Source organism: Anopheles merus, chromosome X, assembly GCF_017562075.2.
Source record: "Anopheles merus strain MAF chromosome X, AmerM5.1, whole genome shotgun sequence".
In the NCBI taxonomy this organism is placed as follows: Eukaryota; Metazoa; Arthropoda; class Insecta; order Diptera; family Culicidae; genus Anopheles; species Anopheles merus.
In genome coordinates, this window is record NC_054081.1 from 3,286,352 (window position 1) to 3,312,011 (window position 25,660).

At 52.5% G+C, this 25,660-nt stretch overlaps 2 protein-coding genes across 15 annotated transcripts in view; one reads left to right on the forward strand and one right to left on the reverse strand.

Annotated features, from left to right (window-relative positions):
- The first annotated feature begins 2,844 nt into the window (after positions 1–2,844).
- LOC121590815 lies at positions 2,845–18,489 on the forward strand. Its single transcript, XM_041910831.1, is given in 6 exon segments — positions 2,845–3,077; positions 5,522–6,026; positions 6,244–6,537; positions 8,021–8,149; positions 11,924–14,309; positions 14,312–18,489. Coding segments are annotated over 5 exon segments (6,561 nt in total). The 5' UTR covers positions 2,845–3,077; positions 5,522–5,573; the 3' UTR covers positions 17,611–18,489.
- Positions 18,490–19,692: 1,203 nt separating this feature from the next.
- LOC121590820 (leucine-rich repeat flightless-interacting protein 2) overlaps positions 19,693–25,660 on the reverse strand; it is a 29,502-nt gene continuing 23,534 nt past the window's right edge. For 13 of the 14 annotated variants that reach the window (XM_041910916.1, XM_041910906.1, XM_041910931.1 and 10 more), the window contains 2 exons: positions 25,434–25,618; positions 19,693–22,908 (listed from right to left, as the gene is read on the reverse strand). In XM_041910916.1, the coding sequence (XP_041766850.1) occupies positions 22,798–22,908; positions 25,434–25,618 (296 nt within the window). In that variant the 3' untranslated portion in view covers positions 19,693–22,797. Of the gene's footprint in view, positions 22,909–24,959; positions 25,241–25,433; positions 25,619–25,660 lie in introns of all 14 variants that reach the window. The other variant, XR_006004487.1, reaches the window with a different exon arrangement.

Genomic DNA, 25,660 nt, shown 5'->3' on the forward strand with positions numbered 1-25,660 from the left:
ACCGGGCAGCTTGCCTGGAATGTGTCTCGAAGCGGAAAGAGGGAAGGAAAGAAGACACACACACACACAAAAAGACCATTAGAATTCCACGCACAAAGCAGTGCGATCGGATTCGAAGAGGAAAAGGATCTTTAAGGAGGTTTAATGGAGGGTTTAACACACGGCACGGCGCGGCGCGGCGACACGGACGGACGGTTGGAATCCTGCGACGGACGGGGGCTTTTGCCTGGAAGGAAGTGCGTGACAGTGAATACGAAATGACGAATATCCGTCTCGAAATGGGCGAGTCGAGAGAGGATCCATACCTGTTTCGGTGCTGGCTGTTTTTTTTGTTGTTGTTTTGTTTTGGGAAGCAATCTCGGGACTGGGACTGGGTAATTTCCACTACGGCGACGGTGTAATTGCAGCGATCCCTTCGGGGTGCCTTTGCCTTGCAACCGAGCGTCCCGTGTGCAAAGTGCATCTTAATGGTCTGGCTGGGCGCATGGGGTGAGCTTTCCAGCCAGTGAGAATGACCCTGGCCAGATTGACAAGCACTCGGGAAAGCCCGCGAGAGACGGACCGTACCGGAGTGTGTGTGTGCTTTTCCTGTCCCATCGTTGCGGCAGCAATCGACTGTACAGTGCAATAATTACGCGCTGCCTGTGTACCGCCAACCTGCAGGGAAAAGAATCGCAAAGGAAACACGTTTTCCCGCCTGTGCCAACCGAAACGTGTTCCAGAATATTTAACCCCCACCCGTCCAGTGCATTAAGGGCATTATGTTTGCAGTTGAACACACACTAAAAAAAAACATACAGGCAGCGAGAGAGAGAGATTAAGTAAAGCAGCACGGAATCGAGGCTCTTTAAATCGCGCCGTAAAACATCGAAACGGGTTCGTCGTCTAGCTAACGGTGCGCGCGGCTTTGTGGTGAGTTATTTGGCCATACTCACCACGGCCCAACAAAAAACTCACCACAAAGCCGCGCGCGAGAGCTACACGCCCCGGGTTAGAACGAGTTTGTCGTCCACCACTCGGGTCGGCGCCACTGTGGAAGAAGTTTTTGTGCAATCAGCGACACTTCATTACCAATCGAGCACATTTTATTGAGCCCCGCTGGTGGTTAAATAAACCTGGACTGGTTTGTTGGAGCCGTTTGCCCACCGCCATCTTGGCGAGACGAGCCAAAAACAAACGTGTGTACCCTGTGCCTTTCGTCTAACTGTGTGTGCACACATGACGCGCGCGGACACGCAAAGCTCCTCCGTGGTCAGCCGTTTTGAAAACGGTTCACCGAGAGCCTTACCACACCTTCGAACCCCTCGTCGTAGCCGCCTTCCAGGGAAGGGACAGATCGAGGAAGAAAAAAGGTTGATTGATGTGCTGTGTATAAATACAGCACACAAAGACAGAGGACACGGCGGGAAGAGGTAGCGCAAAGGTTAAGGCTCCTTAACTAACAGGTAACTGATGGCAGGGCATAGAACAAAGCAAACACACACACACACACACACACACACACACACACACACACACACACACACACACACACACACACACACACACACACAAAATATATATATATTATTCTACACAAATGTACAGAAGAAGAAGATCCACTAGAAAAAGGCACACAGCAAAAGGTTAAAGAATCGATAGCGCAGCTTTCCGGCAGGGACCAGTAGTAGTGTGTCAGGGAGCGGCCCAGCTCAGGGAAAGCCACCGTGATTTGTTGTTGTATTATTTTGCTTGCCTCTCCACCGTTGCTTTGTTGGGTGAAAAACAAAGCAACTTTATTAGTTAGTCGCCCTATTCCACACAACCCTTGCCCGCCGGGAGTGGTAAAACGAGAAAAAGCCCTCCGAGCGTGTGTGTGTGTGTGTGTGTGGTAAGAGGCTAAGAATAAGGCAATCGAGAAGAAGAAGCCGAACCCGAGACGCAAACAGACGGAGCAGAAAATCAAAGAAGCTGAAGCTAAAGAACGTGAGCTAAAGGCGAAGAAGCCAGAAAGTTGTTCAACTTGAAGGCAAGAAACGAGTTTTTCTGTGTCGTTTTCTCTTTTTTCTTGCTGAGTTGTGCTCTCTCGCTCGCTCTCTTTCTCACACACACACACACAACCACTCTCTTTCTCTCCTTCGTAAGCAGGAGCTTTTCGAGCTCCAGTCCAAGTCTCCAGAAAGATACAAAGAGACGAACGTGTTTTGCAAGAATGGTGCACAGGAGGAGTGGTGAAGGTGTAACGGCGGAGAAAGGAAAGGAGCTGCTAAAAAGAGGGCGAGCAAGAAGGATGGGGAGGTACCATAAAACACAACTCTAAGGGGGTGAGTTTGTGTCTCTGTGTGTGTGCCTCGAAGAAGAAGAAGAAGGAGCGGGCAGAAACCTTCGAGTAGAATCGAAAACTTGAACTGTGGCTTTCTTGTAAGATGGTGGGTGCACGCGCTCAACCTCTCAAAACCGGAATAGCGGTGCGAACAGAACTGAAAAACACTCAATTAGCACTCTTTCTCGCTCTCACTCTCTCTCTCTCTCTCTCTTCTCCAAGCCTTCTCCTACTCTCTTTCGCTCTCGCTCGCTCTTCCCACCATCAGAAACAAGTTCGTGATCAAGTGGGGTTCAGGTTTCGGGGCGGATCGGGTGCGTCATTCCCCTACTCGAATGGAATCGGTTGGCCACGGTTCGGCTTGTTCGGGCCGAACTGCTCGAATTGCCTCCCGGGGCACTCACTCACTCACTCACTCGATCGTGTCGTGCACGATGCGCAGCAGCAGTGGTGGTGGTGAGCGATCGCAGACCATCCGTGTATTGGTGGGCGCGCTGCGGTAAATCAGAAATATGAGAACTTAGTACATTTTGCAGCCGCGCGAGCTTTTAGTTCCACTGCACGGCAAGGTGCGAGCGGACCACCACGCCGCCACAGTGCACGGGCTGTGTATTTTGTTTTTCGTTTTTCGTTTCCTTCTTGGTTGGGTTGCTTGCGGCAAACGCCGCCCGGAGTGAGTTGCACACTGCACCCTTTACCCCCCGGGGGGTGGGGGAGATTTGCGGTGCCAAGCATTTCGCAGGCGCTGCGCAGCGCACCTGCAGTTCAGTGCACGGTAGGCGACGAACCCGCTGGTGTGTGTGTGTGTGCTCGAGAGCGGACGCGCGCAATCGGTTTAATTTGAAGTGTCCTGTTATAAGATAAAAAGTAAAGAATTTATTAGTTTAGTGTGTGTTGAGTGTGAGCACAACAAAATAATAACAATACAACCCGCCCATGTGACTAATGTGATCAGCAGTCTTAAGCGGGTCTTGAAAAGGTTAACGAATGACTTCAGAAGTCGGAGCAGTGCTTCCCTGACTCCCCGTTCGAGTACGAGAGACCTTCCAGGCACGTCTTGTCGGGCTTCTGGCCGTCGTTTGTGGGAAGAGGAGAAGAAAATCAAGCTCTTTTCTTGTGCCTGTGTCTATGTGTGTGTGTGTGTGCGGTGTGAGTCAGTTTCTTAGGGCCAAACTCCTCCTCCACTGTGCGCGTTTGTTGTGGCTCGAGAGTGCTCGGGCCTCACACCTTTGCTCGGGCCAACAGCACCTGCTATGTGGATGAGCTGTGTGTGTGTGTGTGACACGCTGTTTATGGCGCTGGCTGTGTGTGAAAAAAAAACGTAAAGCCCGCAAAAGGAGAATCTGGAAAGAAAGAGGAATAAACAGAGCAACAACAAAAAAAAAAAACACGCATACACCTAAGTAAAACGGGAACGGAGAAGCAAACAGAAGAAGAAAGATCAGCTCTCCGCGGGCAGCACTCCTGCGCGCGGAGCTGGCGAGCTTGGCGAGAGGGCAGCACCGTCAACAACCGTCTCAAGCAACCTCTCCCTTCCCTATGCACACGTTGTTTTAAAAAGGGTGCTTTTCTGCTTACCTTTGGAGCGGTCTGTGGTTCTCTGCGGCTGTGTCTGTGTGTGTGTGTTTGAGTTTGTTTGCCTTACACAAACGTCCCGTGGCGTGCCCCGTTTTGGAAGGAAGCATAAGCGTAAGATAAAAAAAAAGAGCTGTGTATCCAAGCAACCAACGACCCAGAACGTTGGCGGTGGTGGTGCAGCAGCATCTCGCAGCTTCCCACCGTGACTCACACTCTGCTCTCACTCCCGTCCCTCTTTTCCGATTGTGATATGCAATTATAGAGGGCGCATTAGGACTTTATCTCGCGAGCACGTGTGTATGGTGGTTCCCCTTTTCCCTCTGTGTATCTGTGTGTGTAAATGTGAAGGTACAGTGCTGCTGTGGACGTAGAAATTGGGGTCATACGTGGTGTTTTCACCCCCTCCCGTTCGCACCCCAAAAAGAAGGTGTGCGGGAGGCTGAAATCAATGTCTGGCTTAACAGCGCCCCTTCACCGTAGCTCCGAGCGGTGGCAGCACGCTCGCTCGCTCGCTCGCTCACCGTCATCCATCAACCACAACGTCAGCTCAAACCGTCGGCGCTCACAGCTCCGCACCGCGCACTCCGCGCGCTCACCCACCAACCAACTGCGACGACGAGTGGGGCGTGCAGATTTTTTGCGTTATTTTTTTTTTTTGCATGCTACGCCATTTAAATGGACGCCCCCCCATCCCAATCGACCAGCAGCAATCAACCGTCAGAAACTCGTTCGAAATGGGATAGGCCACACAAGCGAACGGGTGTGTGTGTTAACTAACGAACAGCAAAACTTGGGTTAAAATGCGTTAATTGTTAATTGATTTCTGGCGCTGGGCGGGAGGAGGCCCGGGGGACCCGGCCCGATAAATGCTCCACACCACCCTCCCTAATGAGGGAAGAAATGCCAGGACCGGTAAAACATGCTCTCTACTTGAGCACTGGCTACTAAAACACCGATTGCCAGCCGAGATAAGCGCACCTGGGAGCAGCCGCACCGAAAGGCGTCTTGCCTTTTCGCCCAACGGATTCGTTTATAATCCAAAACGCCCGATCTGGATGCGGTAATGAGCGGGGCCATCTTCACCTTGGTGGAGCGGGTTTTTCTTAATGTTATTATTATTTGCTGCATGCTTACGCGGCAAACGCAGATAATTGCCACGTGAAGCGTACCCTTTTTTCCCCCTCCGTAGATGGAGTGCAGTGAGATAATTTCTGATTTTTATATTACTCAACTCCGCTCGCGCGGGTTCAATATTTAGCGAGAAAAAAATAAATTGCGTAGCTTAAGTCCTTGTATGGTGGCAGAAAAAAACGAAAAACTTGCATGTCGGGAGCGTAAGCGACGAACCCTCCCTTTGGTGCGGAATTTTGCAATGTTGGTGGCGTTCCGAGCTGCTATGGCTGGAATTTCCGATCGGTGATGATTCATGACTTATGTTTCGTACGCATTGCAACCTTCACGGACACAGAAGAGCACACGGATACGGTGTGTTTGGGAAGCACACGACAAAGGGGCCACACAAGCTTTTAGGGACACGAGTGAAAGCCAAACCGATTTGGACCTTTTTTTTTAAGTGCTCACATTGGTACGCGATTAGTCACGTCACTTATCTTCCATTCTGTATGTGTGTGTGCATTTTAGCCGTGTAAATGTGTGTATAGCCAGTGAAAAGTAGAGTGAAGCATTACAGACAATGATCAAGTTCCGGTACAAACGCAAGGATCCGGTCCCGGCGGCGACCGCCAAAAAGGTGGACGATGCGGCCGGGCTGGTGGACTCTCGCGCCTCTACGAACGGTTCGCAGCAGGCAGCGACGAGCAGCCCCAGCGGACAGCAGCCCCAGCCGGCCCACTACAGCAGCAGCAGTGCCACGTTACCGAAGGACCATCGGAGCCCCTCGGCCACCGTTTGCTTGAGCGGCGACGCTCAGCAGCATCCCGACCGGCGGGATGGCAATGATGAGCCGGGGCGGTTTAATGGCCATCCGGGCGGCTGGGGCAGCTATCAGCAGCAGCAGCAGCAGCAGCAGCAACAGGCGATCCAGTACCATCAGGAGCTGCTGCAGCGCGTCAAGCTGGAGAACGAGCTGCATCAGCTGCAGCAACAGCAGCGCTACGAGTATCTGTCCTGCATCGATGCGGTTGTTGTGAGTTTCAGCTGTGACACGCTCTAGACTTAACCGCTATTTTCCCCCCGCAGTTTGGTGCGGTTGCGGTTTTTGCTTGCTTTTATAATTCGTCTTAATTTAGCACAAAACGAAACAAATTGGCTTTGGGTTAAGGTGGTGCTGTAGCCTCGTGCATTGAAATTAATTCCCTTTCTCTTTGTTCTTTTCTCTTCCCCTTTTTTTGTTTGCCTCCCAGGAATTGTTCTCCCAGCTGCAGACCAGCTCGGAACCGGCCCTATGCCCGGAACCGCTGCGCCGTGCGCTGGCGAGCGGACCGCTCGCCGGCCGCCGGTTCCCCCTCGGCTGTCTGGGCGATGCGGCGGAATGCTTCGAGCTGCTGCTGCACCGGGTACACCAGCATCTGTCCCCGGTCGACAGCGATAGCTGCGAGGCGGCCCAGTGCGTCGCCCACCAGCGGTTCGCGATGCGCGTCGTCGAGCAGAGCGTGTGCGAGTGCGGTGCCAACTCGGAAAAGCTACCCTTCACGCAGGTACGTGTGCTGTTGTAGTGGATTTTTGTTTCTGCAATTTGCCTCGTTCCCGGCCGGCATGTTATCCGTAGCATGTGTGTGTGTGTGTGTTGCGGCTTTACGCTGCGTCAGCGGTTTTAAAAGAAAACGCACCAACTCTCTGGTGGCGCGGTTTTGGGGTAGCGTGGGGCAGGGTTGTTTTAGCACACAACGAATCACGCCCGTTGCAGTGAAATTCTATCCCCTCCCTGACCGCATGGTTTTGCAGAACATGTGTTATGGAAGCGTTTTTTTGTAGCTCATTTTATATAACAGGCAAAAAACGGGTTAAGGTAGCTTTTTGTTCAATTTTCTGATTCGTTTAATTTTTTTCTAATAAGAAAACTACAATACTGTTTTTGACTGACACATGCTATACGATTCGTATTGTTTTAAATTCTAATTTTGTTTTAAACGGCCCGATAATCATTTTCTTTTTTCGTTTCTTGGGCTTTGTAACATTTACTGGTGGTTGTAAAGAAAAATAATTCAAAACTAAATGTTTACTGCTCAATCAGGGAACAGAAAAACAAACAAAACGTGCGAGGAGGAACACTTTTACCACCGGCATTGGGGGTGTCCACGTTCTGTAGGATCGCATTCCGCTGCCACACTCAATCAGCCCATCAATAATTCATAAAGCAATAAAACAAAAGCCCATTTTTTGTCTATAAACTGTACACACACACACACATACACAAAACACTGGTCCGCACATAAAACTGCCCTCCGGACGGGGTGCATACATTAAAAAACACACACCGAGACACCAACCGCCCAATGGAAGAATTTTGAATTGCGAACAGAATTCTCATAAACTATCCTCCTCGTACCCTTCGCATCCAGCGAGAAGGGATGGCTTTGGGGCTGGAAAAACTTCTCTGATTTCTTTCCATGTCCCTTCCCCTTCCGCTTCTTACGCCTCCCCATCCGCGCCTGCCGACTGGTTTGCGGCGGGAAGCGATAAAACAGACCAGTTTTGAACCGAGCGCGCGCGCACGCAGCATAACTTTTGAAGCCGTTTGAAACTATTTTACACCCCCTTCCCCGCCTTGCACGATTTGCTAACGGGAATCGCACCACCGGTGAACTCGTTTTTAATTAATGCAACTAATGCGAAATCCAGCCGCCACCGCCACCATCCGTTGCCGCGGCCTAATCCGCGGCCTCCGTCCGTTTCTTCGAGCTTTACGACCGTGAAGAAGCGATCTGAATACGAAACTAGACCGGGGATGGTAATTTGGTGGTGCTGATTTGAAGCTGAAGAACACGCGTTTCTCCACCTTCTTCAGGTGCGCTGTAAACAGCTCCAACCGAAGCAAAGTTAAAAATATATTGCCTTACAACGTCATTATCGCGCGCCTTCTTTTGCCTTCTATTCAGAATCCAATCGTTAATGCCACGCGTGTTTGTGTGTTTTTTCTTCTTTCTTACCCTTCCATTCCACTTTTTTTTTTTATTGCAGATGGTACACTACGTGTCGGCGTCGGCACTCACGTCACAGAACTCGCTGTCGATTCAGCACCAGCAGAACATCACCTTCGGCCAGCTTCTGCGGAACGCGGGCAACATGGGTGACATCCGCGACTGTCCGGTAAGTTCGGGTTGCATGCGTCTCTGGCTGTAGAATAAGTATGTTTAATCATGGCAAGGTTGGTTTTTTATTGCACTCCGAGCGCACCGTAGCAGTGGCTCACTCGGCGGCGTAATCGGTAAATGCAGCCGCCCGCAATGCAACAGCACGCGTCGTCGTGGGTGCGTTTCTCGATTTGGAGCGCGCGCCATAAAACTATCCAGAAAACTTTTTCATGCGTTTGGCTACAAAAAGAGCACCAAGTAGGAGTGTAATGTAAAACCGTTTCCTAGAAGATAAAAATTACCTCAAATTAGCTTTTAAGTAGTACATACTAACCTACTCTTGGGTGCAATTTAAATGACTATAAAAATCAAATAAGAACAGAGCAGTATCCTACTTGCTGCTTGTGCGGGTAAGAGATAGAGAGATATCTGCAGCAAAAAAATGAGTAATGTATAGCGACGACGAGGCCACCACCGCACACGGGGGAGCGACAGTCGTTTTGTGTTTTCATTTGTAGAAAATAATGTGCACTGCTAATGCTCTGTAGCGCCCGCGCGCACGCATATATGGTGTGGGGGCTGCTGCTGTCTCTTTGTGCAATGCTGTTATGTCTCCGCTTTCAATGTCAGCAATAATGTAAAGAGAAATGAAAGGGCACTTTGCTCTCTTGCCCCCTCGGTTCTACAAAGCCTTGTCCCCACCACTACCATTTTGTTTAAAGTGCTTCTTCAAAAGCAATCGTCTGAAGTATTGAACATTGGCATCCGAACAGCGAGGATGCCAAACGATCGCTGCTACCATCTGTGCACGCACGCGGTCGTTCCGCACAGAAAGTAGCAACAATCCGCGTACAGACGAGGTAGGTGTGTCATGAGTGTGGTGTGAGTAATGGAGATAATTCGCGCAGGCGAAGGAAAGCCAGAAGCTGCTGCTGAGCCGATCGCGGCCATGAACATTCGATAGCTTTGGCGCAACAGCAACTTCACGCGTGTGCGGTTCTTTGTTTGATGGCAGGCGCCAGTACGCGTGTGTCAATGTCGCGCCGCGCATAACAAGACAGACCCTCCCCTTACTCCCCAGAAGTTAGAACGCAGAGTTTCCTCTGTCCGCAGCATTCCGGTAGAGACAGATCACCATTGTTTAGGCTGCAAATGATCGAGCAACGCGCGAACATGGCCATAATGTCAGCCGATATGCAAATCCAAGCACAATTGTACTGCTTGCCTCTCTTGCTTTCCCTTTCGCTTGTTGGCATCCCTTCGGTACCTTCTCTCTGCTGCTCTAGCGCACATTATATCTACCGTGTGTTTCTATGTGAGTGTCTACCTCGTAAATCATAACCTTAATCCTGCAAGTAAGCGCACACTCCACAGAGCGCAGAGAAGGGCAGAGTTGGCCACTCCAACCGCTTCGTTGAATGAACGGTTTTGATCGAGTGAGCGCGAGAGAGCGCGAAATAACTCTTGTGCGCCCCCCCCAGGTCCAAGGTTAACCAGATCGTCGTGTCCACCAGGTGGCGCGCATTTGTTGCCCGCGCCTGCATTAGAGCCACCGGAAAGTGCACGCAATTGCTGTGTGCGCTACATTGATGCTGGGAGGGCTTTGTTTGCGCTGCCAGAGGAGTCCTGGGGTACCCACACGGTGCGGTATTTGTTGTAGAAAAAAAAAACACAAATATTGTTGCTTTTAACTTTTCTCTTTGATGAAGGTCTTTACAAGCCGTATTGGAATTGGAAGCCGTGCAATTATTGATTTATGTGCGTCGATCCGTGTTGCGATCCGACGCATAAGAAAGAGACGCGGTGGTGTGTCATTGGGTATAGCGGGGTTTTTTCTGGCACCCTCCAGCGAAGCTGTAGCGATGTATGGGTTTATTTTTTTTTTCTAATAAAAAAGCCTAACTCGAGAGATCATTCTTTTTAGAGTAAGAAAGAGTTTGCTATGCAGAAACGGTTGAAGGTTGCTCGCAATGCCCATAGGTGAGATATGAAGGTTTAATTGTTGCGGTAGCAATTCGATCTTTGCACGTGTACGCTTTTTAACGAGGAGATCGATCAGACCGTCCCGTGGTACAGCTGTCAAATGCTTGACTTCACAAAATGCCTATCATGGGTATGGGTGTTCATATCTCGGACGGAACTTTGCTGTTTCCCCACAGAGGCTTTTTATTAGGGCTTGTTAGGGCTGGTCCCGCTTCTTTATGTAATGGCGTAAGAGTACCAAAGGTTACTGAAAAGTACAAAACTATAAGCAACCTATAGGGAATTGCCCTAAAATGGGTCTTGTTGTACTGTACAGATTCTAGAATATTATTTGGAATATTTTTAGACATAACTATTAAATTTTAAACACTAATTAGCGCTGCGGAGTGTCAGTGTCAGGTTTTGAATTTGACGTGTTTTTGTGTTGAATGTACTGCAAAACAACTCCATGTCAAAACTGGACATAAAACGACACACTAGACCCTAGATTCAGATTCTAAGCCTAGATCATTTCAGTCTGCAAAAATGTAAACAAACTCCAATTCGTCACAGGCTCGTTAAGGTTAACTCGTGTATCTTTTTTTTACCATTAAACATGCGTGTGTGTATGTATTAGTGATGGGGAAAATGAAGATTTCGTCGGAATAGATTCCGGGCTAGCTCCGAAATTTTCTGGAATCGATTCCGGATAGTAGGTCCGGAATCAGTTTCCAGAATCGATTCCGGAACCAATTTCGGAATCGGCTCCGGAACCAACTCCGGAATCGGCTCCGGAGTTGGTTCCGGAATCGACTCCGAACTTGGTTCTGGAACGGCTCCGGAATCGGAATTGGATCCGGAATTGGTTCCGGAATCGGCTCCGGAATCGGAATTGGCTCCGGAATCAGAATCAGCTCCGGAATCGGAATCGGTTCCGGAATTGGCTCCGGAATCAAAATCGGTTCCGGCATCGGAATTGACTCCGAAATCAGAATTGGCTACTTATATGGCTTGGTGGACTTATTTCACTTCCCACACTTCTTATTTCAATTCAAACCATTCAATTCAATACCAATTTCTGGGGTCAAGTTCTGATTCCGGAGCCGATTCCGATCCTGGTATCGATTCCGGAGTCGACTTTGGAATCGATTCCGGTGTCGGCTCTGGAATCGGCTCCGGATTAAACTCCGGAATCGGCTCCGAAACCAACTCCAGAATCGGCTCTGGAATCAACTCCGGAATCGGAATCGACTCCGGAATCGGAATCGATTCCAGCATCGGAATCGGCTCTGGAATTGATTCGGAACACGGAATCGGAATCGGGTAGGTCCGATTCCGAGCTCCCACCACTAGTATGTATGTATATACATTGAAAATTGTCATCTTTCGGTAAAACTTGGTTATGCAGCAGATGTATGACATTATTGAATCAATGCAATAATCATGGCTATTAAAATGTTCTACTTCAGCTTATGGCTGGGATTAGAACACACAACCAGTTGTATAACAGACTTGGCGCTTACCACAACACTGCGGGACGATCGCTATGCCCACGCAGTTTCAAAGCGATACAGGTTTATGCCGAGCCCTATTGCTATTCATTAAGCGCATAACTAGCCAACGCATGAAACGATCCCTGACAGGTAGAGCAATTACAGTTTGTCCAAACAACCGCCAACTCGTTGTACTTTATGAGAATCGCACTCGATGTGCATGTAAAAACACTAGACCACGGTTTAGTGCGGTGGCACCCACGCTGCAAAGCTGCATATATCACACCCTAACACCTCGTTTCGCTCTGTTTTCTGTCTCCCCGTTCTCGTTGCAGAGTGCGTGCGGCGCCAAGATCGGCATCCGGCGGGCGCTGCTAAACCGGCCGGACGTCGTGTCGATCGGTGTCGTGTGGGACTCGGAGCGACCGCCCGCCGACCAGGTGCACGCGGTGCTGAAAGCGATCGGCACCACCCTGCGGCTGTGCGACGTGTTCCAGCAGGTGTCGGATCACCGGTGGGCCCAGACCGTCCACCACGAGCTGGTGGGCGTCGTGTCGTACTACGGCAAGCACTACACCACCTTCTTCTTTCACACGAAGCTGCGCGTCTGGGTGTACTTCGACGACGCGAACGTGAAGGAGGTCGGCCCGAGCTGGGAGGGCGTCGTCGAGAAGTGTTCCCGCGGCCGCTACCAGCCGCTGCTGCTGCTGTACGCACTGCCCCAGCCCCAGCAACTGCAGCAGCAGCAGCAGCAGCAGCTCCAGCAGCAGCTGCAGCAACATCAGCAGGAGCTGACGACCCTCGCCCAGCATCGCAGGGCCGTTACGCCGAGCCCGGAGAAAGCGTCGATGGGCTCGAATGTCCGGCGTGCCATCACACCCACCCCGAACCGGGCCCTGCCGATCTGCGACTACCAGAATCTGACCGTCATACAGAGCAAAATATTCGCGTCGGCGAACGGCGGCGGCGGCAGCACGAGCGGCCCGGGCAACACGGCGGCCGGCGAGGACGGCGACGGGAAGGAGCACTACATCAGCCGGAAGGCGGTGCAGAGTGTGCTGAACGCGCAGTACCAGAACCTGTCCGTGATACAGGACAAAATCTTCCCATCGGCCCACGACCTTCAGCAGCAGCAGCAACATCAACAGCAGCAGCTGCGAGTGTTAGCAAACGGTCCCACCAAGCAGCAGCAGCAACAGTTGGGCTACAATGGCGTCCCCCCCAACTCGGTGGGAATGCCGAACGTGTCACCTTCCTCCTCCAGCGGTACGGCCTCCTCGCCCGACGGCCTCTCCATGCCGGACCATCTCAATCAGCCGCGGCGGCGCGACTCGGGCAACTGGAGCGGCGACCGCAACTCGGCCTCCTCCTCCTCCTCCACCACGCTGGACAACCCGTACCTGTACCTGGTCGGCAAGCGCCAGGTCGGGGGCAGCGTCCCGGCCAGCCCGACCCGTGCCAGCAACTCGGCCGGCGCCGCCGGGCTCGGCACGCACGGGGCCGCCCAGTTCTACGACGCCGGCTACGATTCCTACTCCCTCTCGTCGACCGACTCCTTCCCGTCGAAGCACCAGCCGAGCGGAGGCGGCGGTCCGAGCGCCGCCGGTCTGCTGCTGTCCGCGGCCGGCGCGGCGGTGAAGATACCGGAATCGGTCGTGCTGTCCGGCGACTGCGAGAAGCTGTGCATGGAGGCGGACCAGCTGCTGGAGAAGTCGCGCCTGCTCGAGGACGCGCACGATCTCGAGACGGCGCTGGTGCTGTGCCACGCGGCCGCCAGCAAGGCGCGGGCGGCGATGGACGCCCCCTACAGCAACCCGCACACGATGACGTTCGCGCGCATGAAGCACAACACGTGCGTGATGCGGGCGCGGTCGCTCAACCGGCGCATCCTGATCGAGAAGGGCGGCGAGATGATCAAGGAGCAGCAGCTGCAGCAACAGTTGCAGCAGCAGCAGCAGCAGCAGCAGCAGCAGCAGCAGCAGCTCCACCTCCACCATCAAACGATGCAGCAGCAGCAGCAGCAGTACCACGTGCTGACGAGCGGCGGGGCGCTCCAGCACCGGCGGCAAAACAGCAAGGAAAAGCTGCTGGCGGCGGGCGGCGGCCACCACCACCCACATCACCATGCGCTGGCCGGCTCGACGACGGCCGGCACGACGGCGGGCGCCGGCACCAGCAACGCCACCACCGCCGGCGCGTCGCCCTCGAAGAGCATCGAAATCTACGCCACGCTGCCGAAGAAGAAGGTCACGCTGAAGCTGATCGAGGCGGAGCACGTCGAGCCGGAACCGGCCGTCGATCTGAAGGCGGCGGCGGCGGGCGGCAGCGAGCGGGAAAGCCGCAGCCTGTTTGCGCGCGTCACCTCCTCCTCCTCCTCCGACAAGGACGGCAAGGAGGGGCGGGAGAAGCGCAGCCGCAGCGAGGACCGGAACAAGGCGCTCGCCGACCCGGGGCTGGTGAACGCGAAGGACACGCTGCGCAAGCACAAGGAGGAGAAGGACGCGAACGAGCGGAAGGAGAAGGAGGCAAAGTCGGGCAAGAAGCAGCACAAGATCCGGCGGAAGCTGCTGATGGGCGGGCTGATCCGGCGCAAGAACCGGTCGATGCCGGACCTCACCGAGGCGGTCGGGTCGGGCGGGCCCGGCTGCGACCCGCCCGGCAAGGGCGCCGACCTGCTGGAGGGCAAGGGCGGGGCGGGCGGGGCGGGCGGGCCGGCCGGTGGGCGCTGCTGCACGGCGCCTCGCTCGACGACAGTGCGGTCGGGCTGAGCGTGAGCGCGAAGGACAACGCGAACAGTGGCTACCTGTCCGAGGGCCACTTCGACTACCATCCCATCTCGAACACGAACCCGAACCTGGAGCGCAGCAAGCTGATGCGCAAGAGCTTCCACGGCAGCGGGCGGTCGCTGTCCGTGCCGAAGGTGCCGCCGCCACCGCCCGTACGCATCGGGTCGGCCCTGAGCGCCGTCTCGAGCGGTACGGCAGGGGCGTCGCAGCAGCAGCAGCAGCAGCAGCATCAACCGAGCGGAGCTCCGTACGGGTCCTCCTCCTCCGCCTCCTCCTCGCCCTCGATGCTGCAGATGCAGAAGCTGCCGCTGAACGGGGTCAACCTGCGGCACCTCGAGTACGTCACGGAGGCGGCAGCGGCCGCCCATCCACCGTCCGGCATCAAGCCGTTCCACGAGGCGAACGTCTCGAACCTCTCCACGATGAGCTCCAACACGAGCATGAGCGAGGACTCGTGCCAAACCATCATCACCACCTGTGCGGTCGTGCACCAGGAGCAGTCGCCGGCGAAGCCGCAGGACCTGCCGCCACCGCCGCCGGCGGAGGAGGTCGACTCGATCGTCCGCTACCAGCAGCAGCAGCAGCAGCAGCAGCAGCAGGCACCGCAGCAGCAGCTGGAGCTGCCACCGTACCCGAGCCCACCGTCGACGACGTGCCATTCGCGGCAGGCAAGCGAGGACTTTCCGCCACCGCCGCCAGCAATCGACTTCGAGCCGCTGCACGAGCAGCTGAGCGAGATCCAGAGCCTGCAGACGACCGGTGGGCAGGGCAAGCCGCCGATGATGATGATGATGATGGCGCACAGCTCCGGGCAGACGGGCATACAGAACACGACCAGCATACTGGCGCAGCTGCAGGCGAAGCAGCTCCAGCAGCAACTACAACAGCAGCAGCAGCAGCAGCAGCAGCAGCAATACCAGCAACACCAAGAGCAGCAGCTCAACCTGAACAACCCGATCAGCACTAGCGAGATACTGAACGAAACCACGCGCTCGGAGATCTGGCTGAAGGAGCTGCAGCTGAAGCAGCTCGCCCTGAAGCAGCAGCAACAGAGCCGGGAGGTGTCGCCCGCTCAGCAGCACCAGCAATATCAACCGCAGCAGCAAGGGCCGAAGCTCCCGGCCGGCCCGCCTGCGACCGGCGGAGACCAGCGCAGCGTGCGCGACCTTGCCTCGCGCTTCGAGCAGATCAAGCTCTCCGTCGGGCAGCAGCTGCAATCGCAGTCAGCAGCGCACCCACCGAACGTGCGCACCGGCATGAGCGGGCTGCTGCTCGCCGACCAGCAGCAGAAAGCGAACGCTCGCTCAACGCCTCCACCGCCTCCACCGCCGCAGCCAGCCGCAGCGGACGCGCCGGACACCGTGCCCAGTGCAGACTTCGCCGCCGGCGGCGGTGAGGACGTGGTCGACTGCCCGCGCGACATCGGCATGGTGTACCGGATGCAGCTGCCCAAGCCCCGGTACGACATCGCCCAGAGCCAGATACAGGAGGAGATCCGCGAGGTGGAGATGCTGAACCAGGTCGTCCAGCAGACGCTCAACAATGGGGCGGCGGCAGCAGCAGCAGCAGCAGCAGCCAGCAAGTCGGATGTACTGCCGGCGGCCGGCCGAACCAAGAAGAAGAGCGTGTCGTTCTGCGACCAGGTCATACTGGTGGCGACGGCCGACGAGGACGAGGATGACGGGTTCATCCCGAACCCAATCCTCGAGCGGGTGCTGCGGACAGCCGGCGGAGCTGGTGGCGGCCCCACCGCCGCAGCAGCAGCGGCCGCCGCCGGCTGTACCGATGCCGACGTCACGCCGGGCGTGCTGCTGCCCGCGGGCAGCGGTGGCGAGTCGGTGGCTCCTGCCGCGGGTCTGCCGGAACGGCTGCCGACACTGTCCACCAGCATTACGTACCACCCGATCAAGGCACCGTCGCCGACGCAGCAGCTCAAGCAGCCGACGCCGCCCGGCGGCCCAGTCTACTCGCTGGCGGCCGACATGCACAAGCAGAACCTGGAGATACAGCGCCAGCTGCAGCAGCAGCAGCAGCAGTACTACGGTGCGGTGAACAACAGCAGCCCCGACCTGGAGAGCTACAAGCAGCAGCAGCAGCAGCAGTACTCCTCCATCCCAGCGAACGCCACCATCTTCAAGACGCATCAGTTCAGCGCGGCTATGCCGACGACCAAGGCGACGCCCTCACTGTACGGCGTGCCGCCCAACATGTCGCTGCAGCTTCAACAGCAGCAGCAGCAACGGCTCTACGGCAGCGACACGGGCAGCGAGCTCAGCTTTGACGGGCGCAACAGCTCCTCCTCCTCCTCCCAGCTAACCTCACCGTACATGACCGTGCCGCATCTGCTGGGAGACGGTGGGGCTGGCAGTGGACCACCGCCGCAGCATGCCGTCGGTGGCTACCAGACCGTGTCGGCGTCGCCGACCACCATCACCACCAACACGAGCCCGGCCTCCAACACGCTGCTGCGTCAGAACATTGCCACGCTGCTGCAGCACCAGCAGCTGGGCGGTGTGACGCCAGCGACCATGCGGCCCACTCCCCCGAACGGCCACACCCTGCCCAATGTCTACCAGAAGCCGCCGAAACCGCTCAACGCCTACCAGCAGCAGCCGACGACGACGACGACGACGACGCCCCAACAACAGCAGCACCAACTCCAGCAGCTTACCAGCGCTGCCGGCTACAACAACGGTGGAGTCACCACCATGCCCTACACGCAGCAGCAGTCCAGCTCACCCTACCAGCGCGTCCCACTGCCGCTCGGGTACGACAACCTCTACCACGAGCAGCCCTCGATGGGGCTCATGACCCAACAGCAGCAGCTTCTAGGTCTCGGCAATAGTGTCGCACAGCAGCAGCAGCAGCAGCAGCCGAAACCGGTCCAGAAGAAGGTGAGCTTCGAGCCGGGCACGAAGGGAGGCGGTCCGGACGGGTCGCCCGGTACGAACGTGTCACCCTCCCCGTCTGCCAACGGATGTCAGCCGCAGCAGCAGCAGCAGCACTATCAACTACAATTGGACGCACAACAGCAGCAGCAGCAGAATGTCGTCGGTTTGCCGACGCGCGTCGTCCCGATCGCGACGACGTACGGGAACGGGAGCGCGATCGTCAAACCGTCCGCCAAGGCGGTCCAGTGCAATCTCTGCCGGAAGAAGCACTGCATCCTGCCCGCCATCTACTGCAGCGACTGCGAGACGTATCTTGCCCGCTTCCAGATGCCGGTCCGCCGGTAATAATAGTCCACGGCCCAGACACTTGCCTCCCCCAAAAGCCAGCTCTTCCCAGTGGCTGCTGAAAGGAGGGCGGTGTTTTTGTACAGCTCCTATCGGAATAGTGCCTGTTGGAAACAAACCTGTTGGAATATGGTGCCTGTTGGAAACAACCCTGTTGGAATAATGCTCGAGACACTCGAGGGAACAGAACGCTCCAAAACACGCAATTGGTTGTAAACCGATTGTTTTTTTTTTTTTTTTGCCGTCCGTCGGTGGCGAGAGGATTGGCTCTCTTGCTTCGCCCGTTTGTCGTCCGCCTGAATGTGATAACTTAGAATGCAAAAAACAAATCGAAAAACAAAATGAAGCGCGGCCGCCAGCTCTCGATGGAGTGCTGCTGTGTTATTATTTTTGTTTGTTAATCCGGTGCTGCACTGTGCTGCTGCGTTGAGCTAACCTTAAAAAAGCAATAGAGTGTATTATGTGGTGGGAATCACGGGGGGAAAAGACCTGCGCGTCCGTTTTCCGCCCAACGCGCACCGCGATGAGGTTATGTTTACGATTTTATTTAGCCGTTGCAAGTATGCAATTTGACACCCACGTAGAGGACGAGCGCGCACAGGAGATGGAGAAGGACAGACGCTTCTTTTCTATCTCCGCTGCAAGCGCCGCGGGGGTGTTTTTTTTTAATTATTATTTTATTTTTTAATTCTAATACACACATACACCTTAAACCGGTCAGAGCTCTGCCAGCTGTCGAATAATAACACTTAATGGGCGGCCTCTTAGTACACTTACCCCTCTACGTTTACTACTTTTAACACTTGTAGTTTAAGTACATGCGCTAGTAAGTTAGGGATAGTATTACCTAATTTTTTTTTTAAATTTTCCTTAGCTCCACAAGAAGGGGGTGGGCAAAGGGGGAAGATGGAGCAAACAGTGAACTCTTTGCCGCGGAGGTTTCTGCACAAGGGATAGTGGGATGGGCGTTCTGCGGGCGCCGCCAAACACTGCTCGAAAACAAGTGGCCGAACAGGGCCGAATTGATGATCGAATCTCGCCAGCGGATTCGGTTCGGTGCCATCGTCTCGCCCTCCGCACCGAAAATGCGGCTGGCTGACAACAGAGGGAGTATTGGGGGGGGGGGGGGGGGTAGTTCGGAGGAGTAGTGTTCGAAAGTGGAAGAAAGAAGGGTGGAAAAAAACTGCTCGATATAATAGTAATTAGCATTAGTTGATCGCGCCGTTTATTAACGCTTAAACACACACGTGTTTAAAATTTCGCTTCCTTTCCGCAGCTTCCTCCAACACAACGGGGGAAGGGGCGGGAAAGGGAGGCGACCCTGGGACCAAATCCCGTGGGGTGAAAAGTAATTTTAAATAAATGCTAAGATAAGAGTATTCGGCTAGCAACAGCAGTAACCAATTCCCTTCCCTGTTCTATTTCATACCCCCCCCCCCCGCCTAATACATTTTCTTGTTCATATATCCCCCCCCGTATATCCCTCCCTCTTGCCACCCCACTCTTTTCTTCCATTTAGCAATTAAAAACAAACGCGCATATTATTGTAACATTCAAATTTAAAACATTCCAACAATGCTTCCAGCGCGAGCAACGTTTTTTTGTTTGTTTGTGTGTCTTTTTGTATTTTTTTTTTAGAAACAGCAGCCCCCTAATTCATCCCACAAGTGTCTGTGTGTGTGTGTTTGTGTCAATGTAACGTTTCAGCACGACGTTGCAAAGGCGCACCCGCCGCAGAAAATGTAAGATTTATAACGTTTCAATCGAAAAAATGCATAAAACAACAACCACACGTGCCCATCACCATACACGACGCTCCACAGACGCCGTTGTGTGTGTGTGTGTGGGCGCGTTGGAAACAAATAGTAATATAAATGAATAATAAAATATTACCTTTCACTATTTACAGAAAAATGAATAATAATTGTTGCGTTTTGGGATTGAATTTCATTGCTTTGCGGCCGGTGGCGGCGCCATTTGAATATTGAGAAATGGGGAAATTGGTTTTAACTGTAGAGTTATTGTGAAACAAAAAATCCCATAGCATTTTGCTTATCGTAATTACATTAAAAAAAACAGTTCTTTTCGTTCATTCAAAAGAATTTATTTGCCCAGCTCTAGTAACGCGCCGGAGGAGCCCGATTACACGCGGCTTTTTTTTTGTTTGTTTGTTTGTTTGCGAGACACAGGTGTATCATATAGTTCCCCGCTCGCTGGCTTCCGGACAAAAACATATACATATTAAACCCATTAAACACGATATAAGCCGATTGCAAAACATTTCTCGCTCACTCTCTCTCTTTTTTATCATCCACTTCGTCGTCTTCATTCCGCGTCTTACAGGATTTTCCAGGCGTTCTCATAGTTGTGGGTCACTTCCTTGACTCTTTCTTATGGGAATGATGGAAATTGGACTCTACGGCACCCTTTTGGGACAGGCGCCTTGGAAATTCCCATTGGATTTGTCCCACAAGGATGCTATTGAGTCCAATTCCTATTACATTAAGTTCATTTCACGTAAGAAAGAGTCAATAAAGTGTCCCACAGCTATGAGAACTCCTGGAAACCCTGAATCGATTACCGCCAAAACTGCACTGTTTGTTTTTTTTCTCATTCAAGCATATCGCATTGCGTGTGTGTGTGTGTATTGGTTGCATTCCTTTCTACGCGCTCTCCCCATCAACTCTCTCTTTCTCTCTAGAATTTGTTTCGCTTTATTCTAATCTTTAATCGCTACTCACGCCTATCTCCTAAACACAGGTGTTTGGGGTGGAGGCTCACCGTTCGTGATTTATTTGATTATTTTGTTCTATATTCACGCAGGCTGCGCTTCTATTTTTTAGTGTTTCGTTTTTTAATGTCCACCTCATATACCCTTTTGCATCGTTTTACACCTTTTGCTTGCCTTTCTTCTGCTTCTTCGGTCCCCGGGCCAAGCAAAAATAAATAAAAATCGACCTAAAACAAGCGTTTGTGTGTGTGTGTATTTACACAACTAATTTGATGATCCGAACACTGAAAACTGAAAATAAAACCAACCGTTCCACTATCGCACTACCACTATCCACTATCGCACTACCCCCGGTAAGATTTTGCTTTCCATTTCATGCTATCGATTTGTGTTGCTTTTCCGGCACAACAGGAGGGACCACAGCAACCTGCACAGAGAGTTTGTAATTCATATTGATCGTATAATATCGTTCTAGCAACGCGTTAAAATGTAGACACACAGAAGAGGAAGCGAAAGAAAAGAAACGCAACATGAAATTTACAAATCGATTTAAGTAAAACTGGTGCAAAAAAATAACATAAACAGTACAAAATTTACACATTTGCTGCCCCGGTGCGAAACGCTGCTGCTAGACTGTCCTTAAATACAGCCGCAGGTCGTTTGTCCCGTACTAAAAAAAATGTAAACAATCATGGAACCATGATTGTCGCAGACTTGTGATTTTTTCCCCATTTTCCTCGACAATCTCTTTTGCTACACGACAATCGCAACAATTGCATCTGCTTACCTCTCCCGTTCTCTGTCTCCCTCTCTTTCTCTCGCTTTTCATATACTTTCTAATATCCTATCCGAAACGCTACTGTTGCTTTACAAACTCATCATCAATAAAAAAAGAAGAAGAAAAACGGAAAACCTTCGTCTGCCATGCGCCCTCTTGTTGCCTTATTACTACAAGTATTTGATGCACTTTCTCTCTCTCTCTCTCACTCTCTCTCAACTCGTTGCTTCGCGCGGCTCTATGGTTTACCCAATTGTCTCAGTGTGCGTGTGCGTGTGTGCTGTATTGTTTTCGACTTTAAAATGTCTACGTTAACAAATAAATAATGTTTAGCTAAGCGCGCGTGTTAGTGTTGAGATGAATTTGGGAAATGAAAATATCTCTAAAGCGCACGCACTAATACGTACAACAACGAGTGGAAAAAAAGAAGAAGAAAACACAGTCGAAAGCACACACACAAGTGACAACACTGCAGCGAATTCAGCGCACTCTGCTCGGTGTTGCAATACTCGCGGCACAACCAAATTTGTGCAATGCGCGTGTGTGTGTGCGTTGACCAGGAAAGGGGAGGCCTAGGTGGAAAAGCTGGCAAGCGGTAAACAAGCGCGGGAGAAGGGTATGGCTTATTAAAAAAAAATAGCAAAACATGGTCCTCGGCTGCGCACGTTTTCGAGGTTTTGTCTGACACTCCGTTCTATTTGTTGTGTAAATTTATTCCTAGTTACAATGTTTTTTTTTATTTTTTTTTGTTTACGGTCAGCTATCATGGTTCTTTAGAATCATTTACCCATCCCCTTGGCCCTGCCCCTCTCCCCCTTTTGCCAGATGTTGCTCATTATTCTGGCACACGCAGGCGCAGAACAGGTTTTCTACAAGCGATCGCTTTTTGTTAATTAAAAAAAACATATTAAAACTTTTTTTATAATAAATACTCGATGCCATTTTATGTGCAGGCTGAAGCAGGGAGAGTAGTAGCTAATGGGCGCCACATTGCGTGCTCGCGAGTGCCAACACTTCCGCCCGTGTGTCCGTGAAAGCGCGAGGTAGCGCGGCGCCTGTGCGCGTGGCGGTTTCCTTTTTTTATCTGGTGGAAGAGGAAAGGGGAGAGGGGGGGGGGAGTATGTGCCTATTTTGGGCCATGCTATCATTCTCTCTCTATATATTTACCGATTTTATGCGTTTATGATCTCTCAAAGCTTCAAAAGTAACATTTTTTATACACAACATACGGACTAACACGCCACATACACACAGAGCCTCCCCCCATCGCAGCCCGATACGCTTACAATGCGCGTAAAACGAGCGTGGCGAGGGAGGGCTGGGGACAGAAGATAAATAATACATAACTGATCGGCGGCGCGCTGTGGCGGAAGGGAGATGGATCTATCTATCATGCTTGCTTTTCGCTTCTACTATACGCAAAGGGGATGGTGCGAAGGGGGCTCATGTCAAGTCGCGTCGAGGGGGAGGGGGATCAAGATGGGTTTTTTCCTAACAAGAATGCGCCAACCCTCCCTCCCCCTCAACCATTGGTGGTGGTGGGCGCTGCTGCTGCTGCTGCCAGTTATTTGTTCCCACGGTTCCCGCGCTCGCCGCCGGCTGGCTCGGGCGGGCGGCGCTGCGTCCTCGTCGCCGACGTCCCGGATGTCGCTGGGGACGGGGGGCCGCCCTGGTCCTATCATATGTCCTTCAGGATGTTGCTCTTGACGTTCTTAAGCTTGTCTAGCCGCTTCAGCAGATGGTTGTTTGACGTTTCTAGCTCCTCCAGCCGGTCCATCGCTTCACGGTTCTGTGGAGCGGGAGAGAGAGAGCAAGAGAGAATGCGATTAGTACGGGTGAATTGGCTGTTTGGCTTATGAGTATGGGGTCAGCGATATTAGCACGTCGTAAACAATGGAGCAAAACGATTAGAAACCTTTTTTTCACTTGAATTTCCTTTTTGTCTTTCTTTTACGAAATTTTATAAACGGATTTTGTTTCAAATCGATCGGGATGATAAACAAACAAAGTAAAACATAAACGAATGCAACACACGCACGCTTTTGAACACACTGTCTCCTCGCTTGCAGCGAATTATTCCGACGTTCAATAGTGGGAGCTCGGAATCGGACCTACTCGATTCCGATTCCGTGTTGGGAATCAACTGCAGATCCGATTGCGATGCTGGACTCGATTTTGATTCCGGAGTCGATTCCGGAGTTGACTTCGGACCCGATTCCTGAGTTGACTTCGGACCCGATTCCGGAGTTGACTTCGGATTCGATTCCGGAGTTGACTTCGGACCTGATTCCGGAGTTGACTTCGGACCTGATTCCGGAGTTGACTTCGGACCTGATTCCGGAGTTGACTTCGGACCTGATTCCGAAGTTAACTTCGGACCCGATTCCTGAGTTGACTTCGGACCCGATTCCGGAGTTGACTTCGGACCCCATTCCGGAGTTGACTTCGGACCTGATTCCAGAGTAGACTTCGGACCTGATTCCAGAGTTGACTTCGAACCTGATTCCGGAGTTGACTTCGGATCCGATTCCGGAGTTGACTTCGGACCTGATTCCGGAGTTGACTTCGGACCTGATTCTGGAGTTGACTTCGGAACCGATTCCGGAGTTGACTTCGGACCCGATTCCGGAGTTGACTTCGGACCTGATTCCAGAGTAGACTTCGGACCTGATTCCAGAGTTGACTTCGGACCTGATTCCGGAGTTGACTTCGGATCCGATTCCGGAGTTGTCTTCGGTTCCGATTCCGGAGTTGACTTCGGACCCCATTCCGGAGTTGACTTCGGACCTGATTCCAGAGTAGACTTCGGACCTGATTCCAGAGTTGACTTCGGACCTGATTCCGAAGTTGACTTCGGAACCGATTCCGGAGTTGACTTCGGACCTGATTCCGGAGTTGACTTCGGACCTGATTCCGAAGTTGACTTCGGAACCGATTCCGGAGTTGACTTCGGACCTGATTCCGGAGTTGACTTCGGACCCGATTCCGGAGTTGACTTCGGACCCACATCCGGAGTTGACTTCGGACCCACATCCGGAGTTGACTTCGGACCCGATTCCGGAGTTGACTTTGGAGTCGGAGTCGGCTCGGGAAACATAATCCACCCGGGGATCGCAATTAGCTCCGGTAACAGAATCAGAAATGGAATTAGCTCCGGAATGAGAATCAGTTCTTGAATTGAAATCAGAAGATTCAGAAGCGAAATCAATCCGGGAGTCACCATGAGAATGGGTCGTTTTACAAGTAAATTGGGAATATGCCGAAACCGACTGCGTTTCGAAGCCGATGCTGATTTCAGAGCCAATTCCGACGAAAACTTCAGTTTTTTCCCCATCACTAGTTCAGACGTTTGCGCAAGCCGATCGGACGCTTGCAGTGTGACGTCGGCCTCGCCTCGTGTTTGTGTCTTCGATAATCCGCCAGGTGGCGCTGCCATCGAGCCAGGGAGTCCCAACCGTTTCATCAAACGCTTCAGTCGTTCAAAGCTGTCAAAACTAAATTTACAGAAGCAACCGTTGAGCACACTCGGTCCACGCGGAAAAAAACGGAAAGCAAAACAATAGATTATTTAAACAAAACAATTAAAAAAAACGGCAAACAAATGGGAGACGAAACTTGCAATGAAATATGAAAACATGAATGGAAACGGCTGGGACGAGATAAAACAAACACGGTGGCGCGTGGGGGCAACGATGTTTTAGTAACCATTTTCCTCGATGCTCGCAACACGATGGTTCTTTAGTGCATAATGAAGGTGAGAGGTTGGGCAGGTGGTAAATAACTTTCACTCTTTCAACACACACACAAACACGCGAAACGCTAAAAGAAAACCGGACGTACCAGGGTAAGGCCGCGAGAGTGTTCAGATACAGAACAAAACTAGAAAGTGTGGGTGCAAAAAAGTGGCGCTTTTCCCCCTAAAATTGAGCTGAGTATGAATGAGGGTATGTGTGCAGGTGTGTGTGTGTGTGTGCTAGGGGATGAACAGTTGCGGTTGTACCACATACAAACACACAACTAATTTGTTTGCGTATCGGAGTCGAAAGTCGAATGGTGCGCGCTGTGAGGAAAAAGTCTCACTACTGACAGTGACACTCGTCCCAGTATTGCGTAATGATAGGCTAAAAGCCCCAAACCCCCCAAGAATATGAGCGAATTGGTATATATGTATATGTGTGTGTTTGTGATTGTAGGCGAGTAAAAGAGTGTATGGGAAAGAAGACAAAAATTGAGTACAACACACTTCGATCGGATTCTCCTCCGCAGATGATCCGTGTCACCCTGTTCCCTTGTTGTCAACCCCGCGCCGCTTACCTCGCGCTGCAGCTTTCTTCGCTCGATCTTCAGATCGCTCTCGGCCTTCTCGGCCGCCTCGGCCGTGCTCTTGTACCGGATCACCTGCGTTTCCGAGCGGGCCAGGCTGGCCTGCAGGTTCGCGATCTCCTGCTCCGCCTTCTGCAGCTTGTATTTATACTCGGTGATCAGCTTGTTGGCTTCGCCTGGTGAACAGAAAAAAAAACGAAGGCAGCGGGTTAAAATAT